Raw genomic sequence first — 20,103 nt, 5'->3', positions numbered from 1 at the left:
AGCCCCTCTACTGTCTGTAGCCTCTCTACTGTCTGTAGCCTCTCTACTGTCTGTAGCCTCTCTACTGTCTGTAGCCTCTCTACTGTCTGTAGCCTCTCTACTGTCTATAGCCTCTCTACTGTCTATAGCCTCTCTACTGTCTGTAGCCTCTCTACTGTCTGTAGCCTCTCTACTGTCTGTAGCCTCTCTACTGTCTGTAGCCTCTCTACTGTCTGTAGCCTCTCTACTGTCTGTAGCCTCTCTACTGTCTGTAGCCTCTCTACTGTCTATAGACCCTCTACTGTCTGTAGCCTCTCTACTGTCTGTAGCCTCTCTACTGTCTGTAGCCTCTCTACTGTCTGTAGCCTCTCTACTGTCTGTAGCCTCTCTACTGTCTGTAGCCTCTCTACTGTCTGTAGCCTCTCTACTGTCTGTAGCCTCTCTACTGTCTATAGCCTCTCTACTGTCTGTAGCCTCTCTACTGTCTGTAGCCTCTCTACTGTCTGTAGCCTCTCTACTGTCTGTAGCCTCTCTACTGTCTGTAGCCCCTCTACTGTCTGTAGCCCCTCTACTGTCTGTAGCCTCTCTACTGTCTGTAGCCTCTCTACTGTCTGTAGCCTCTACTGTCTATAGCCTCTCTACTGTCTGTAGCCTCTCTGTCTATAGCCTCTCTACTGTCTATAGCCTCTCTACTGTCTGTAGCCTCTCTGTCTATAGCCTCTCTACTGTCTGTAGCCTCTCTACTGTCTGTAGCCTCTCTACTGTCTGTAGCCTCTCTACTGTCTGTAGCCTCTCTACTGTATATAGCCTCTCTACTGTATATAGCCTCTCTACTCTTAGTTTCAAATGTCTTTTTACTGTTTTATTTCTTTACTTACACACACACACACACACACACACACACACACACACACATTCCTTTTTTCCACTATTGGTTAGAGCCTGTAAGGAAGCATTTCACTGTAAGGTCTACTACACCTGTTGTATTCGGCGCACGTGACAAATAAACTTTGATTTGTGTCTCAGATCTCCAAAACTTGTCTGGAACAGACAAATCGGGGCCACGATCATGTAGTGTTCACCCAGCTTTAGTGTCCGTCAAACTCCTTTTAAGAAATGGCTTTCATGACACAATGTCCTCCAACGGGTCAATCAAGTATTTCTCCTGTCTTGTGTTTCAGAGTGAGATTCCAGACAAGCTGCGTTTCATTACCTTCTATCTCTACTTCAGTCTGGTTGTATCACAGCTGATCCTCTGTTGCTTCAATGAGAAACCTCCCCTTTTCTCCAATGTCGACACAGACCCCGTGAGTCTCACACACACACACACACGTTTGTTTTACTTTCCTCGTGGGCACCAAACAATTGATTCCCATTCAAATCCATTTTTTTCTAACCTTAACCCCAAATCCCTAACCTTAACTCCTAACCCGTAACCCTAACCCGTGAGCCTAAAATAGCCTTTTTCTTTGTGGGGACTGGTGAAATGTCCTTACTTGTCTGAATATTTTCTTGTTTTACCATTCTTGTGAGGACTTCTGGTCCCCACAACGATAGTAAAAACACACACACACACATAAAAACACACACACACACACACACTGTGGCCTATCTTCTTACTCTGTTATCTTCTCCTCAGAATCCTTGTCCTCAATCGACTGCTGGCTTCCTCTCCACAATGACCTTCTGGTGGTTCACTAGGTAAAACCATTTCCCCCACACACACACACACAACAAGTATGTCCCGTTCATCATCATTGTGTTGTCCTATATATTTGTATGGCTTGTAGCTACTTCATATTCACATATGTTATTCAATTAATCGGTACATTTGATCAATAATCAATAGAACTGCAAACAGCAGTCTTCTCTCTGTGCAATGGTTTCCATGGATACTGATAAAGTATCCCTCTCTTTACAAAGTTTCCCGTTGTCTCTCCCTGTCCCAGCATGGCTATCAAAGGCTATAAGAACCCTCTGGAAGCCAAAGACCTGTGGTCACTGAACAAGAGGGACAGCTCAGAGGAGGTTGTCCCCAAGCTGCTGAAAGAGTGGGACCTGGAGCAGATCAAGGCTCACAGGTAGGGAGGGAGGGAGGGACCTGGAGCAGATCAAGGCTCACAGGTAGGGAGGGAGGGAGGGACCTGGAGCAGATCAAGGCTCACAGGTAGGGAGGGAGGAGGGAGGGAGGGAGGGACCTGGAGCAGATCAAGGCTCACAGGTAGGGAGGGAGGGAGGGACCTGGAGCAGATCAAGGCTCACAGGGAGGGAGGGAGGGAGGGACCTGGAGCAGATCAAGGCTCACAGGGAGGGAGGGAGGGACCTGGAGCAGATCAGGGCTCACAGGGAGGGAGGAAGGGAGGGAGGGAGGGACCTGGAGCAGATCAAGGCTCACAGGTAGGGAGGGAGGGAGGGACCTGGAGCAGATCAAGGCTCACAGGGAGGGAGGGAGGAGGGAGGGAGGGAGGGACCTGGAGCAGATCAAGGCTCACAGGTAGGGAGGGAGGAGGGAGGGAGGGAGGGACCTGGAGCAGATCAAGGCTCACAGGTAGGGAGGGAGGGAGGGACCTGGAGCAGATCAAGGCTCACAGGGAGGGAGGGAGGGACCTGGAGCAGATCAGGGCTCACAGGGAGGGAGGAAGGGAGGGAGGGAGGGACCTGGAACAGATCAAGGCTCACAGGGAGGGAGGGAGGGAGGGAGGAGGGACCTGGAACAGATCAAGGCTCACAGGGAGGGAGGGAGGGAGGGAGGGAGGGAGGGAGGAGGGACCTGGAACAGATCAAGGCTCACAGGGAGGGAGGGAGGGAGGGACCTGGAGCAGATCAGGGCTCACAGGGAGGGAGGAAGGGAGGGAGGGAGGGACCTGGAACAGATCAAGGCTCACAGGGAGGGAGGGAGGGAGGGAGGAGGGACCTGGAACAGATCAAGGCTCACAGGGAGGGAGGGAGGGAGGGAGGGAGGAGGGACCTGGAACAGATCAAGGCTCACAGGGAGGGAGGGAGGGAGGGACCTGGAGCAGATCAGGGCTCACAGGGAGGGAGGAAGGGAGGGAGGGAGGGACCTGGAACAGATCAAGGCTCACAGGGAGGGAGGGAGGGAGGGAGGGAGGAGGGACCTGGAACAGATCAAGGCTCACAGGGAGGGAGGGAGGGAGGGAGGGAGGAGGGACCTGGAACAGATCAAGGCTCACAGGGAGGGAGGGAGGGAGGGAGGGAGGAGGGACCTGGAACAGATCAAGGCTCACAGGGAGGGAGGGAGGGAGGGACCTGGAGCAGATCAAGGCTCACAGGGAGGGAGGGAGGGAGGGAGGAGGGACCTGGAACAGATCAAGGCTCACAGGGAGGGAGGGAGGGAGGGACCTGGAGCAGATCAAGGCTCACAGGTAGGGAGGGAGGGAGGGACCTGGAACAGATCAAGGCTCACAGGGAGGGAGGGAGGGAGGGACCTGGAGCAGATCAAGGCTCACAGGTAGGGAGGGAGGGAGGGACCTGGAGCAGATCAAGGCTCACAGGTAGGGAGGGAGGGAGGGACCTGGAGCAGATCAAGGCTCACAGGTAGGGAGGGAGGGAGGGAGGAGGGACCTGGAGCAGATCAAGGCTCACAGGTAGGGAGGGAGGGAGGGAGGGAGGGAGGGAGGGAGGGACCTGGAGCAGATCAAGGCTCACAGGTAGGGAGGGAGGGACCTGGAGCAGATCAAGGCTCACAGGTAGGGAGGGAGGGACCTGGAGCAGATCAAGGCTCACAGGTAGGGAGGGAGGGAGGGAGGAGGGACCTGGAGCAGATCAGGGCTCACAGGGAGGGAGGGAGGGAGGGTGGGACCTGGAACAGATCAAGGCTCACAGGGAGGGAGGAAGGGAGGGAGGGAGGGACCTGGAACAGATCAAGGCTCACAGGGAGGGAGGGAGGGAGGGAGGAGGGACCTGGAACAGATCAAGGCTCACAGGGAGGGAGGGAGGGAGGGAGGGAGGAGGGACCTGGAACAGATCAAGGCTCACAGGGAGGGAGGGAGGGAGGGAGGGAGGGACCTGGAGCAGATCAGGGCTCACAGGGAGGGAGGGAGGGAGGGAGGGAGGGAGGAGGGACCTGGAACAGATCAAGGCTCACAGGGAGGGAGGGAGGGAGGAGGGACCTGGAACAGATCAAGGCTCACAGGGAGGGAGGGAGGGAGGAGGGACCTGGAACAGATCAAGGCTCACAGGGAGGGAGGGAGGGAGGAGGGACCTGGAACAGATCAAGGCTCACAGGGAGGGAGGGAGGGAGGGACCTGGAACAGATCAAGGCTCACAGGGAGGGAGGGAGTAGAGGGAGGGAGGGAGGGAGGGAGGGAGGGACCTGGAACAGATCAAGGCTCACAGGGAGGGAGGGAGGGAGGGAGGGAGGGACCTGGAACAGATCAAGACTCACAGGGAGGGAGGGAGGGAGGGAGGGACCTGGAACAGATCAAGGCTCACAGGGAGGGAGGGAGGGAGGGAGGGAGGGACCTGGAACAGATCAAGGCTCACAGGGAGGGAGGGAGGGAGGGAGGGAGGGAGGGACCTGGAACAGATCAAGGCTCACAGGGAGGGAGGGAGGGAGGGACCTGGAACAGATCAAGACTCACAGGGAGGGATGGAGGGACCTGGAACAGATCAAGGCTCACAGGGAGGGAGGGAGGGACCTGGAACAGATCAAGACTCACAGGGAGGGAGGGAGGGAGGGACCTGGAACAGATCAAGGCTCACAGGGAGGGAGGGAGGGAGGGAGGGAGGGACCTGGAACAGATCAAGGCTCACAGGGAGGGAGGGAGTAGAGGGAGGGAGGGAGGGACCTGGAACAGATCAAGGCTCACAGGGAGGGAGGGAGGGAGGGACCTGGAACAGATCAAGGCTCACAGGGAGGGAGGGACCTGGAACAGATCAAGACTCACAGAGAGGGAGGGAGGGAGGGACCTGGAACAGATCAAGGCTCACAGGGAGGGAGGGAGGGAGGGAGGGACCTGGAACAGATCAAGACTCACAGGGAGGGAGGGAGGGAGGGACCTGGAACAGATCAAGACTCACAGGGAGGGAGGGAGGGAGGGAGGGAGGGACCTGGAACAGATCAAGGCTCACAGGGAGGGAGGGAGGGAGGGACCTGGAACAGATCAAGGCTCACAGGGAGGGAGGGAGGGAGGGAGGGAGGGAGGGACCTGGAACAGATCAAGGCTCACAGGGAGGGAGGGAGTAGAGGGAGGGAGGGAGGGAGGGAGGGAGGGACCTGGAACAGATCAGGGCTCACAGGGAGGGAGGGACCTGGAACAGATCAAGGCTCACAGGGAGGGAGGGAGTAGAGGGAGGGAGGGACCTGGAACAGATCAAGGCTCACAGGGAGGGAGGGAGAGAGAGGGAGGGAGACAGACAAATCGTATTGATCACATACACATGGTTATCAGATGTTATTGTGAGTGTAGCAAAATGCTTATGCTTCTAGATCCAACAGTGCAGCAGTATCTAACAGATAATATCTAACACATTCCACAACACAACCTAATATCTAACACATTCCACAACACAACCTAATATCTAACACATTCCACAACACAACCTAATATCTAACACATTCCACAACACAACCTAATATCTAACACATTCCACAACACAACCTAATACACAAAGTCTACTGTAGGAATGTGATGAGAATATATAAGTATAAAATATATGGATGAGCAGTGACAGATCTGCTAAGATGTAATAGTATAGAATAGATAGTGGAGGATTACGGTATACAGTATATACATATGAGATGAGAAATGTAAACATTAATTAAAGTGGCATTATTAAAGTGACTAGTGTTCCATTTATTAAAGTGGCCAATGATATCAAGTCTGTATGTAGGCAGCCGCCTCTCTGTGCTAGTGATGGCTGTTTGAAGATGTCGTTCCCATAGCAATGATTAAAACATTCCCAAACCAGAAACCGTGTATTGATGGCAGCATTCGCGTGAAACTGAAAGCGCGAACCACTGCTTTTAACCAGGGCAAGGTGACCGGATACAAACAGTGTAGCCATTCTCTCCGCTAAGTGTCAGTATAGAGACGAAGTAGAGTCGCAATTCAACGGCTCAGACACGAGAGGTATGTGGCAGGGTCTACAGTCAATCACGGATTACAAAAGAAAAACAGCCCAGTCACGGACCAGGATGCCTTGCTCCCAGGCAGACTAAATAACTTTTTTGCCCGCTTTGAGGACAATACAGTGCCACTGACACGGCCCGCAACCAAAACATGCGGCCTCTCCTTCACTGCAGCCGAGGTGAGTAAGACATTTAAACGTGTTAACCCTCGCAAGGCTGCAGGCCCAGACGGCATCCCCAGCCGCGTCCTCAGAGCATGCGCAGACCAGCTGGCTGGTATGTTTACGGACATATTCAATCAATCCCTATCCCAGTTTGCTGTTCCCACATGCTTCAAGAGGGCCACCATTGTCCCTGTTCCCAAGAAAGCTAAGGTAACTGAGCTAAACGACTACCGCCCCGTAGCACTCACTTCCGTCATCATGAAGTGCTTTGAGAGACCAGTCAAGGTTCATATCACCTCCACCCTACCTGACACCCTAGACAGGCCAAGGCTTGGAGGGAGAGTGGGGGAGAGGGAGGGAGGCAAGGGATGTAGGGTGGAACAGAGGGAGGGAGACAGGAATGTGGAGCAGGCCAAGGCTCACAGGGAGGGAGAGATTAACGTCAACATGAACATTGGGTATACCATTCCTCAATTTCCTTAGTCTTTCCTGGAACACATTCTATTTGGTGATGCTTATCTCAAAGATGTCAAATTATTTCACTACTTCTAGGTACAAAGAAAAGAGAAACCTGCAAATTCCAATAACATTTTTTAATTAGTAATTTTTTACTGTTTAAAAATCACTTCCCTTCTTTCCTTATTTTCCTTTTTACAACAATATTGACCCAGTAGTATGAATGTGTAGAGAATGGTTTCTCATGTTTAAGGTTACACAGCCTAAGTAAACAGTAGTTTCCCTTTTCAACTCTTTCCCAGAACAGTTGAGAGATGTGGTGATTTGTTTTTATGAGCTCTGAGTACTGGAGTGTACGTGTGCGAGCATGATAGAAACCACTGCAGTGAGCAGTACCTTTTGTTTGGATAGAAACCACTGCAGTGAGCAGTACCTTTTGTTTGGATAGAAACCACTGCAGAGAGCAGCACCTTTTGTTAGGATAGAAACCACTGCAGAGAGCAGCACCTTTTGTTTGGATAGAAACCACTGCAGAGAGCAGCACCTTTTGTTAGGATAGAAACCACTGCAGAGAGCAGCACCTTTTGTTAGGATAGAAACCACTGCAGAGAGCAGCACCTTTTGTTAGGATAGAAACCACTGCAGAGAGCAGTATCTTTTGTTAGGATAGAAACCACTGCAGAGAGCAGCACCTTTTGTTAGGATAGAAACCACTGCAGAGAGCAGTATCTTTTGTTAGGATAGAAACCACTGCAGAGAGCAGCACCTTTTGTTAGGATAGAAACCACTGCAGTGTGCAGTACCTTTTGTTACGATAGAAACCACTGCAGTGAGCAGCACCCTTTTGTTAGGATAGAAACCACTGCAGAGAGCAGCACCTTTTGATTGGATAGAAACCACTGCAGTGTGCAGCACCTTTTGAGCATTTAATGTGATGAGTCAGTGGCTTTTCATCTCCGGTCTTGGTTGGAAAACACAATAGGAGAGAGAAGTTACGCTGAAAAGACGTCTTTTATAAGTATTTTCCAGACATTGATATCACGTCCTTTTAGGTGCTAAATGAAAAGGTGAAAATACGTATTTTTCGATCATTGATTCTATGACCAAATTTTCTCCAGCTATGACAATGTGACTAAGCAAGGCAGCACAATGTGACTAAGCAATGCAGCACAATGTGACTAAGCAAGGCAGCACAATGTGACTAAGCAAGGCAGCACAATGTGACTAAGCAAGGCAGCACAATGTGACTAAGCAAGGCAGCACAATGTGACTAAGCAAGGCAGCACAATGTGACTAAGCAAGGCAGCACAATGTGACTAAGCAAGGCAGCACAATGTGACTAAGCAAGGCAGCACAATGTGACTAAGCAAGGCAGCACAATGTGACTAAGCAAGGCAGCACAATGTGACTAAGCAAGGCAGCACTATGTGACTAAGCAAGGCAGCACTATGTGACAAAAATATTTCAAATTTATGCATTACATCGTTCTGTCATCTAGCAGGTTCCCACCTATAAATACAGTGCATTTCGAAATGATTCAGACCCCTTGACTTTTTCCACATTTTGTTACATTACAGCCTTATTCTAAAATGTACTAAATGCATTTTTTCCTCATCAATCTGCACACAATACCACATAATGACAAAGCAAAAAAAAGTTGTATCAATTTTTGCAAATGTATAAAAAGAACTGAAATATCACATTTACATACATTTTGAGACCCTGTACTCAGTACTTTGTTGAAGCACCTTTGGCAGTGATTACAGCCTCGAGTCTTCTTGGGTATGACAAGCTTTGAACACCTGTATTTGGGGAGTTTCTCCCATTCTTCTCAGATCCTCTCAAGCTCTGTCAGGTTGGATTGGGAGTGTTGCTGCACAGCTATTTTCAACTCCGGCTTCTGGCTGGGCCACTCAAGGGCATTCAGAGACTTGTCCCAAAGCCACTCCGCTGTTGTCTTTGCTGTATACGTCATCATTGTCCTGTTGGAAGGTTTACCTTCGCCCCCTGGTTCCAAGCTTCTTCCATTTCAGAATGATGGAGGCCACTGTGTTCTTGGGGGACCTTCAATTCTGCAGAAATGTTTTGGTACCCATCCCCAGACATGTGCCTCGACACAATCATGTCTCGGGCCTCTACAGACAATTCCTTCTACCTCATGGCTTGGTTTTTAGCTCTGACATTCACTGTCAACTGCTTTGTTCTTATATAGACAGGTGTGTGCCTTTCCAAATCATGTCCAATCAATTGAATTTACCACAGGTGGACTCCAATCAAGTTGAGGAAACATCTCAAGGAAGATCAATGTGAACAGGATCCACCTGAGATAAATCTCGGGACTCATTGCAAAGTGTCTGAATACTTATGTAAAAAAATTTTTTTTTACATTTTATAAATTTGAAAACATTTCTAAACCTGTTTTTGCTTTGTCAATATGGAGTATTTTGTGTAAATTAATGAGTAAAAAATTATCTAATACATTTTACAATTAAAGCTGTAACGTAACAAAATGTTGAAAAAGTTGAGGGGTCTGAATACTTTCCAAATGCACTGTATCTGGGCTTTTGGATTGACAATAATTTCACGTTTAAAAAAACAAACGGATGAGCTAGTTAAGAAGCTGAGATTTAAGTAGGCTTCTTTTATAGAAAAATCTTTCCTCTCCCTAAACAGCAGGAAGCAGATTGTACAGTCAACTTTCCTGCCAGTTCTTCTTAAATGCTGTCACCACAGTCATCGGAATGCAGCAGCCGCTATTCTTAACTTTGGATGCCGTCTACCATAGCACTCTTCGCTTTATTGCAAGGGACCGTTTTCATATGCATTAATGCATCCTGTATCAAAAGGTTGTCTGGTCCTCATTAAAGTCCCTTAGACGACTTCATCACTCCCGTTTTGTTTACAAAGCTCTGCTACACAACCGTCCGACTTACCGAACTTCACTTCTAGGTAAATACGCCTTCAGTTTTAGTGCCCCCCCCTTGACACTCTGGTGCCTCTAGGGCAGTTTAGGACTTTAATGTTGAGTTCATTTAATGGGGTTGAATGTAAATCATTTGTTTTGAAGATGTGTTGATTCTGTCATTTTGTAGTTCATTTGGAATTTGTTGTATCATTGTCCTAAGGACACCATTGTAAATGAGACCCTGATCTCATTGGGGTCCCCTGAATAAATACAAGTTAACAAAAATACAAACATGGGGTAAATCTAGGCCCTTAAAATAAGGCCTCATGCAATTAAATATTTAAAAAAACAATTTTTATGATAACATATTCTCTTAGGATTTCACTTGGTGAAGTCCATAGGACTGAAATGGATGAATTCAACAACCCTATCTGTCACTAACAAATACAGCCATGGATGTTAACTTTACAATTTACTAGAAAGGCAAGGTACTCTGGGAAATATTTTAATAAGGCTTTACACTAAGCAGTATGTTAATTGAACACTGTTCTAGTGTCTATATGGGTCCACAGACCAATCTATTGTATTATTATTTTTTACACTGGAGAATTTGCTCTGTAGCTAACAGGGAAGAAATTCAAGGGAGAGTAAAGCACATGACTGGGCCAAGCTAGAACAGCTTGTGAAGTTGCTTGAGCAGTTCGCAATCCATACTGACCAACTTCAAACTGACAGCCAATCACTGTCTGATGTGTGGTGCCGTGCTTTCTCAAACTTGAGGCACACTTGCAGTCAACTACTGTTGCAAAACAGTTGGCACATGTCCTCCTGAAGTCACTGTGTGAGCACTTCGCATGCATACTGAATCCTCTGGCAGCCAACTTTGATCCAACCCCTGCAGCAGCTTGCCTGATGGATCCAAGTGTGTCTCTGACACTTTGCTCAACACTGATGAGGGAAGCAGAATCTGTTGTACTTCAGCAAATCAGAGAGTACAGACGTGGAGCAGCAGGACCCCAGGAAGATGAATCCAGCAAGCGTCTTGACCAAAGTGCATTAGAAATATAGCTTCCTCACATCGAAGATTGCATCTGAGGTCATTGTCCAGCCGGAGGTTCAACCTGGCAGGGCATTTAGTGCCCTCTGTGAGCTGCAAAAATACCTGGAAGAGGTAAAGGGAGGCGTTTCGAGAGTCCCTTCTCCCGTGCTGGCAGGCTGTTTATTCAAAGCTGTGTCCTGTGGTTCTGGATCTGGTTTCTGCCCCTTGCATCCCAAGCGTTATTGGAGAGAATATTCCGCCTGTCATCAGGCTTGACAAACCGAATGACCACTTCTCTAGAATGCAGAGTCTTCTTGAAGATAAACCAGAAACCACACACCACACACACACAACACTTTCTGACTGTGAAATTATAGATTTGTGAAGAAGTGTTGTGCTTATGTTGTTGCAGCTGTTTAAAAAAACAAACTCTATTTGAAAACAGTCCGTCTCTAATATTACATAAACATGTCAAATGACTTAATTTGTTGTATTTTCCTCGGTCTTTGTCACGTATAACGGTAAACATACTTGCTTATTCTACTGAAGTTAAAAACACATTGGATGGGTGTTAACAGGGGCAAGAGTTTTCTCACGACATTTTATTATTGCACCAGGCACTTATCCTTTAAATACAAGTCACACTAGGATTGATTTCAGTGGAGGCTGCTGAGGGGAGGACGGCTCATACTAATGGCTGGAATGGCATTAACCTGTCTAGGACTAGCGGAACCCCTCGCCAACAGCCAATGAAATTGCAGGGCGCCAAATATAAATCAACAGAAATCCCATAAATCTAATTTCTCAAACATACACGTATTAGGCGGCATTTTAAAGATAGAATATTTTAAAGATAATATTCTCGTTAATCCAGCCACAGTGTCTGATTTAAAAAATGCTTTACAGCGAAAGCTCCACAAACGATTGTTAGGTTACCACCAAGTCACAGAAAAACCCAGCCATTTTTCCAGCCAAAGAGAGGAGTCACAAAAGGCACAAATAGAGATCAAATTAATCACTAACCTTTTGATGATCTTCATCGGATGACACTCATAGGACTTCATGTTACACAATACATGTATGTTTTGTTCGATAAAGTGCATATTTATATCCAAAAATCTCATTTTACATTGGTGTGTTATGTTCAGTAGTTCAAAAACATGTTGAGATTTTGCAGAGCCAGATCAATTCACAGAAATACTCATTATAAATGTTGATGTAAATTCAAGTGTTATGCGTGGAACTTTAGATAAACTTCTCCTTAATGCAACCGCTGTGTCAGATTTTAAAAAAACTTTACGGAAAAAGCATACCATGCAATAATCTGAGTACGGTGCTCAGACACAAAAACAAGCCATACAGATACCTGCCATGTTGTGGAGTCAACATTAGTCAGAAATATAATTATAAATATTCACTTACCTTTGATCTTCATCAGAATGCACTCCCAGGAATCCCAGTTCCACAATAAATGTTTGATTTGTTTGATAAAGTTCATTTATGTCCAAATAGGGCGTTTGGTAAACAAATCCAAACGCGCGTTCAGGTCCAGCCGAACGTCGGACAAAGTTCAAAAAGTTATATTACAGGTCGTACAAACTTGTCAAACTAAGTATAGAATCAATCTTTAGGATGTTTTTATCATGAATGTTCAATAATGTTCCAACCGGATAATTCCATTGTCTGTAGAAAAGAAATGGAACGAGAGCTACCTCTCATGTGAATGCGCGTGACTGAGATTGAGGCTGCTGCCAGACCTCTGACTCAATCAGCTCTCATCCGGCCCCCCTTCACAGTAGAAGCCTGAAACAATGTTCTAAAGACGGTTGACATTTAGTGGAAGCCGTAGGAAGTGCAAAATGACCCATATCCCACTGTGTATTCGATAGGGGCTGAGTTCAAAAACTACAAACCTCAGATTTCCCACTTCCTGTTTGGATTTTTTTCTCACATTTTTACCTGCCATATGAGTTCTATTATACTCACAGACATCATTCAAACAGTTTTAAAAACTTCAGTGTTTTCTATCCAATACTAATAATAATATGCATATATTAGCATCTGGTACTGAGTCGGAGGCAGTTTACTCTGGGCACGCTATTCATCCAAAAGTGAAAATGCTGCCCCCTACCCCAAAGAAGTTAATGGAATGGCATCAACCCATGTTTTTGATACTATTCCACTCCAGCCATTTCCACGAGCCCGCCCTCCCCAATTAAGGTGCCACCAATCTCCTGTGCTTGATTTACACTGAGTATACTAAACATTAGGAACACCTGCTCTTTCCATGACATAGACTGTCCAGGTGAATCCAGGTGAAAGCTATGATCCCTTACTGATGTCACTTGCTAAATCCACTCCAAAAGTGGGCATGCTAGTATCAAAGTCTGAATTCATTCACAGTACAGATCAGTAAGAAGTATAGAACATTGGTGCAGTGTTCACATCATGCTTTCCAACAGGCTGCTGCAGTGAATGGAAAAAGACTGGAACTTGCCTGGAAAGCAGTGGAGTGAAAGTCTGGCTTTCAAACTCCGGCTGGTAACCAGATTAAACCGTCTTTTTGCTCTAAACAGAAACTACCTGTTTTCTCTCTGCCATTTTTTTATAAAACATTTCAATCCTACCATCTTAATAATTGATTGGATTTATGTTTTTCTCAAAGTGAAAATATAAATTTTTAACTTATCAAAAGCAAGCAGTTGGCTACCACATAAACCTTTAACCAGAAAGCTTGTCAAACGAACTTGCTAGACCATAAACATTTACCCCAAAACAACTTTCTGCTTCAGGTTGTCAATACCACAGCCATGGGCCCCACTGTTCCATTACTTCAGGTTGTCAATGCCACAGCCATGGGCCCCACTGTTCCATTACTTCAGGTTGTCAATGCCACAGCCATGGGCCCCACTGTTCCATTACTTCAGGTTGTCAATGCCACAGCCATGGTCCCCACTGTTCCATTGCTTCAGCTTGTGAAGGCCACACAGCCATGCGCCCCACAGTTCCATTGCTTCAGCTTATGAAGGCCACACAGCCATGGGCCCCACAGTTCTATTGCTTCAGCTTGTGAAGGTCACACAGCCATGGGCCCCACAGTTCCATTGCTTCAGCTTGTGAAGGCCACACAGCCATGGGCCCCACAGTTCCATTACTTCAGCTTGTGAAAGCCACACAGCTGTTCCCACTGTTCCATACTTACATTGTGTCTTACTAGCACTGACTTTGTAGCTGGCTGTATTGACAAATGTTTTAGTTATGACGAGATGGTTGTCGTACATAACTAACTGTAAGTCGCTCTGGATAAGAGCGTCTGCAAAATGACTCCAATGTAAATCTCTGGTCCAAAATCACTTAACACCAGCTTGTCTGCTGAACTCCAACCTCCGTTGTTCCACACATACTCTCAAACTACAAACCATGCCCCCATTTTGTGGTCAAAAGGTTTTAAGCGCTCCAAAGATTGAGGGGTGAAATTACAGTACCATTGAAAATACTGCAATTATTTCCCCACCCACATTTTCCCATAATGCATCATCATTTACAGTAGTAAACCTGTAGTAAACCTTCCTTCCCTTCTTTTTCTTTCCCTCCCTCCCTCCCTTCCTCCCTTCTTTCCTTTCCCTTCCTTTCTTTTTTCCCTTCCCTTCCCTACTTCATTCTTTCCCTTCCCTTCCCTACTTCATTCTTTCCCTTCCCTTCCCTACTTCATTCTTTCCCTTTCCTTCCTCCCTTCTTTCCCTTAATTTATTTCTTTTCAGTTTCCCTGCCAAGTTCTGTCTGGTTTTACCTTCAGTTTACAGAAGGACCAGTGAAGTTATATGAAGGAGAGGCCTAAGCTTGTAATTGGGGGTGTGAAGGAGGGTTGTGTTTCATTGATTAATCCTCTAATTGAAATCACTCCACATTCAGATCTCTGGGAGAAAATCACACAAACATATACAATATATCTGCTAACTTCAAGGAAAAAGTTGAATTTGATGAATGCTTCTTCTACTGAACTACTTTGCCTCCATTTTCTCCACAGTGCTGAGATCCGGTCCACCCAGGCTCTGTACTCCAAGCCTCCGCCAGCGGGAGAGTCCAACCACGTAGGGGGGGAGAACAGTCCTGAGGAGGTGGAGGTGTTGCTGTCCAAAAAGAGAACCCCCAAGAAGCCCTCCTTCCTCCGCTCCCTCATCAAGGCTTTTGGACCCTACTTCCTCATCGGATCTGCCTTTAAACTCCTACAGGACCTCATCACCTTCGTCAACCCACAGCTCCTCAGGTAAGTAGAGCACCACGAAGCATTATAACCCCTTATGAAGCTGTTTGAAGCCTATATGTTAAGATGAACACGCTGAACGTGGGCCTGAATACAATTTGAAGTTCTGAGTAAAGATAAATATCTGTGAGATATTTCAATATAACTGCTGTAGTTCCTCTTTCAGACCCATCATAGGAGCATCTGTTTCCTTGTAGCTTTACAGGGTGACAGGACAGCATTGTTCCTCTCACTACCACAGTGTTTCCAAGTACCTGGACAGTATTTACCTATGTGGTTTATGGAAGGAAATTATCTACCTAACAATCTATCATGGTCTCTCGTTTTCTCAAAAAAAATTAAGTTTTGCATGGTGTTCGTTTTTCATTCTTATGGGTCTTATTTGTATGTTATGCAAAGCCAACGTGTAAATGTCTTCCCGGTGTAGGCTATCATGACTGGGTGTGTATTTGAATGACGGCCGCTTTTCTGTGATAAACATAAACCCCCCCTCTGTCGTAAAGAGGGGTTTATTAATGATTTATTTCCTGGAGAGAAGAGACAGTGATAGGTTGTTAGGTAGATCGTATCTTTCCATAAACCAAATGGGTGTCACGGTGGTAATGTGTCACGGTGGTAATGTGTCACGGTGGTAATGTGTCACGGTGGTAATGTGACCTCTGCTTGTTTTATGTCCTTCGTTCTAGGGCCCTTCGTTCTAGGGCCCTTCGTTCTAGGGCCCTTCGTTCTAGGGCCCTTCGTTCTAGGCCCTTCGTTCTAGGGCCCTTCGTTCTAGGGCCCTTCGTTCTAGGCCCTTCATTCTAGGCCCTTCGTTTTAGGGCCCTTCGTTCTAGGGCCCTTCGTTCTAGGCCCTTCGTTCTAGGGCCCTTTGCTCATTGTACTTACAGATCACATATTATTTGTATATATTCAGTATGTTATGCTGCAAGACATTTTCTTAACAGTAATAATACATTAACCATTTTATTTCCATTTGATCTCGCTCTCTCTCACTAGTTTATTGATCTCGTTCACGAAGCAGAAGGAAGCTCCCACCTGGTGGGGTTATGCCCTGGCATTCCTCATGTTCTTCACAGCCTTCCTCCAGACCCTCATCCTGCACCAACACTTCCAGTACTGCTTCGTCACCGGGATGAGGCTCCGCACCGCCATTATAGGAGCTATCTACAGGAAGGTACACACAGGCAGAATCTCTCACACACACAGAGGCATGCGCACACACACACACACACACACCCACACACACACACACACACACACACACACAGGAACACACACACACACACACACAGGAACACACACACACACACACACAGGAACACACACACACACACACACACAGGAACACACACACACACACACACACACAGGAACACACACACACACACACACACAGGAGCACACACACACACACACAGGAGCATACACACACACACACAGGAGCATACACAAACACACATTCACTACAGTGGCGAAAGTACTGAATCTCTCTCTCTATCTTCTGTTCTGCCTCTATCTCTCTCTTTCTCTGTTCTCTCCCCCTAGTCTCTGATCATCACGAACGCGGCCAAGCGTACATCTACAGTGGGAGAGATAGTCAACCTGATGTCAGTGGACGCTCAGCGCTTCATGGATCTCACCACCTTTCTCAACATGCTGTGGTCCGCCCCACTTCAGATCATACTGGCGCTATACTTCCTGTGGCAGGTGGGTGGGTTCTTACCATGGAGGTGGGTTTATTAGTCCGCCATAGAATAACTAGTACACTGTAGGGGAAGTAGATCTAATGACATCTGTGTTGATTAGTCATGTCTGGTCTGTCTGTGTTGTTGAACCAGGGTCCATCTCTGTTGTGTTGATTGGTCATGCCTTGCCTGTGTTGATTGGTCATGCCTTGTCTGTGTTGATTGGTCATGCCTTGTCTGTGTTGGTTGGTCATGTCTTGTCTCTGTGTTGGTTGCTCATGTCTTGTCTCTGTGTTGGTTGCTCATGTCTCGTCTCTGTGTTGGTTGCTCATGTCTCGTCTCTGTGTTGGTTGCTCATGTCTCGTCTCTGTGTTGGTTGCTCATGTCTCGTCTCTGTGTTGGTTGCTCATGTCTCGTCTCTGTGTTGGTTGCTCATGTCTCGTCTCTGTGTTGGTTGCTCATGTCTCGTCTCTGTGTTGGTTGCTCATGTCTCGTCTCTGTGTTGGTTGCTCATGTCTCGTCTCTGTGTTGGTTGCTCATGTCTCGTCTCTGTGTTGGTTGCTCATGTCTCGTCTCTGTGTTGGTTGCTCATGTCTCGTCTCTGTGTTGGTTGCTCATGTCTTGTCTCTATGTTGATTGGTCATGCCTTGTCTCTGTGTTGTAGAATCTGGGTCCGTCAGTGCTGGCTGGTGTTGCTGTGATGATCCTCCTGATTCCTTTAAATGCTGCCATCGCTGTGAGGACACGAGCCTACCAGGTATACATAGCTCCCTCTGCTACTCTATGAGGGCTTATCATTGGGGACAAGGAGTTGAAGTAGTGGTGATGATGATTGTTATTAAGATGATAAAGTCTCATAGAAAATAAATTGGTTGTTTAATCTAAGGGTCAATGTAGAAACAGGTGCCCAACTTTTTACCACATAAATGCTAAGGGTCCAACATCAAAGCCCTGTATAGATCTGATGTAAGTTTGTACTACTGTGCTTCAAACTCTGCCTTTTTTGTATGTTGAGCAACCATATCTTCAATCTAAGCCTACTAGAATAATATGTGCCCTCAGGCCTGGAGAGAAGCAAAAAATAATTCCGCTTCCCAAGAATAGTAAAGCCCACTTTACTGGCTCAAAGAGCCGACCAATCAGCCTGTTACCAACGCTAAGTAAACTTTTTGGGGGAAGAAAATGTGTTTCACCAGATACAATGCTATTTTACTCTAAACTATTGTAGTCTGCTGCTGGAAAACGTATGTGTTATGGCTTTACACCCCCTGCTATATTGTGGATAAAGAGTTACCTGTCTAACAACACAGAGGGTGTTCTTTAATGGAAGCCTTTCCATCATAATCCAGGTAGAATCAGGCATTCCCCAGGGCAGCTGCCCAGGCCCCTTACTTTTTCAATCTTTACTAATGACTCAACACTATATACGTCAGCTACTATAGCGAGAGAAATCACTGCCACTCTTAACAGAGAGCTCCAGTTAGTTTCAGAATGGGTGGCAAAGAAAATATTTCAAAAACTAAAACCATTGTATTTGGGAAAACTCATTCACTAAACCTCAACTAAATCTTGTTTTAATAATGTGGAAATTGAGCAAGTTGAGGAGACTAAACTGCTTGGGGTAATCCTGAATTGTAAACTGTCATGATCAAAACATATTGATACAGCAGTAGCTAAGATGAGGAAAAGTCTGTCCATAATAAAGCGTTGCTCTGCCACCTTAACAACACTCAACAAGGCAGGTCCTACAGGCCCTGGTTTTATCACACCTGGACTGCTGTTCAGTCAGGTGACACAAAGTGGAAAATTACAGAACAGGGCAGCAAGACTGAAATGTACAGGCAGAGCTGACATTAATAATATGCATGTAAATCTCTCATGGCTCAAAGTCGAGGAGAGATTGACTTCATCACTACTTGTTTTTGTAAGAAATGTTGTCATGCTGAATGCACCGGGGTGTCTGTTTTAAACTACTTGGACACCCATGCATACACCACAAGACATGCCACCAGAGGTCTCTTCACAATCCCCAAGTCAAGAACAGACTATGGGAGGCGCACAGTATTATATAGAGTTATGACTACATGGAACTCTATTCCACATCAGGTAAATGATGCAAGTAGTAGAATCAGATAAAAATACACCTTATGGAACAGCTGGGACTGGGAAGAGACACACACGATAAGACATGCACTCTACACACTTACACATTGATTATGTATTGTAGATATGTGGTAGTAGAGTAGTGGCCTGAGGGAGCAAACTTAATGTGTTGAGAAATGTGTTATGTCATGTCACACATATAACACTGCCTTGGCAGGAACGAATGGGGATCCATAATAAACCCCAGGAAGAGTAGCTTCTGCCTTGGCAGGAACTAATGGGGATCCATAATAAACCCCAGGAAGAGTAGCTGCTGCCTTGGCAGGAACTAATGGGGATCCATAATAAACCCCAGGAAGTGTAGCTGCTGCCTTGACAGGAACTAATGGGGATCCATAATAAACCCCAGGAAGTGTAGCTGCTGCCTTGGCAGGAACTAATGGGGATCCATAATAAACCCCAGGAAGTGTAGCTGCTGCCTTGGCAGGAACTAATGGGGATCCATAATAAACCCCAGGAAGTGTAGCTGCTGCCTTGGCAGGAACTAATGGGGATCCATAATAAACCCCAGGAAGAGTAGCTGCTGCCTTGGCAGGAACTAATGGGGATCAATAATAAATACAAAAACTATCAAAGCCTCTATTAATGAGTGTAAAATACTGTATTTTCCCTTGAAATCTGAAAAAGCATCAACAGTGAATATGCTCTCTAAAGTAGTGTTGTTTTGACATCTCCTCTACCCTCCCCCTCCCTCTCTCCCCCTCTAACCCCCCACCCACCCCCCACCCCTATCTCTCAGGTGGAGCAGATGCATTACAAGGACGCTCGCATCAAACTGATGAACGAGATTCTGAACGGGATCAAAGTGTTGAAGCTGTATGCCTGGGAGAACTCCTTTAAAGAGAAGGTTCTGGAGATCAGACAGAAAGAGCTCAATGTGCTCCGCAAGACGGCCTACCTCGGTGCTCTGTCTACCATGGCCTGGACCAGCGCACCATTCCTAGTACGGGACACACGCACAGCATCTATATTGTCCTTGTTGTACACTATATACCATGTTTACATAAGGAAGGACAACTCTGTAATATTTCTAAGATGACTAACGTTTAGCTCTTTTAGAGGGAGTGAGTACACTCTGACAGCTGTAGTGCAGACCCATGAGCTGCCCAAAGGATCTACTTCCATGATTTTTTTTCTATTAATGTCTCCTCAGGTTGCCTTGATGACGTTTGCAGTGTACGTGACAGTGGATAAAAATAACATTTTAGATGCGGAGAAAGCCTTTGTGTCTTTGTCTCTGTTTAACATCTTACGGTTCCCTCTCAATATGCTGCCCCAAGTCATCAGTAGCGTTGTACAGGTAGGCTCCCCTCCTCCTCACTCTCCTCCTCCTCACTCTGCTGCTCCTCCTCCTCTT

The 20,103-nt window shown here is 46.6% G+C and overlaps 1 protein-coding gene across 1 annotated transcript in view; it reads left to right on the top strand.

Moving 5' to 3' along the window:
* LOC109866065 (canalicular multispecific organic anion transporter 2) overlaps nucleotides 1–20,103 on the top strand; it is a 72,332-nt gene that overhangs the window by 27,858 nt on the left and 24,371 nt on the right. The window contains exons 5-13 of the mRNA XM_031799230.1: nucleotides 1,161–1,286; nucleotides 1,619–1,680; nucleotides 1,929–2,060; nucleotides 14,662–14,901; nucleotides 15,895–16,072; nucleotides 16,444–16,605; nucleotides 17,248–17,340; nucleotides 19,486–19,689; nucleotides 19,900–20,046. Of these exons, the coding sequence (XP_031655090.1) occupies nucleotides 1,161–1,286; nucleotides 1,619–1,680; nucleotides 1,929–2,060; nucleotides 14,662–14,901; nucleotides 15,895–16,072; nucleotides 16,444–16,605; nucleotides 17,248–17,340; nucleotides 19,486–19,689; nucleotides 19,900–20,046 (1,344 nt within the window). The remainder of the gene's footprint in view (nucleotides 1–1,160; nucleotides 1,287–1,618; nucleotides 1,681–1,928; nucleotides 2,061–14,661; nucleotides 14,902–15,894; nucleotides 16,073–16,443; nucleotides 16,606–17,247; nucleotides 17,341–19,485; nucleotides 19,690–19,899; nucleotides 20,047–20,103) is intronic.

This window comes from Oncorhynchus kisutch, linkage group LG20, assembly GCF_002021735.2.
Source record: "Oncorhynchus kisutch isolate 150728-3 linkage group LG20, Okis_V2, whole genome shotgun sequence".
In the NCBI taxonomy this organism is placed as follows: domain Eukaryota; kingdom Metazoa; phylum Chordata; class Actinopteri; order Salmoniformes; family Salmonidae; genus Oncorhynchus; species Oncorhynchus kisutch.
Note: the sequence above shows the minus strand (reverse complement) of the source record. Positions and strands in the feature narration are given on the sequence as shown.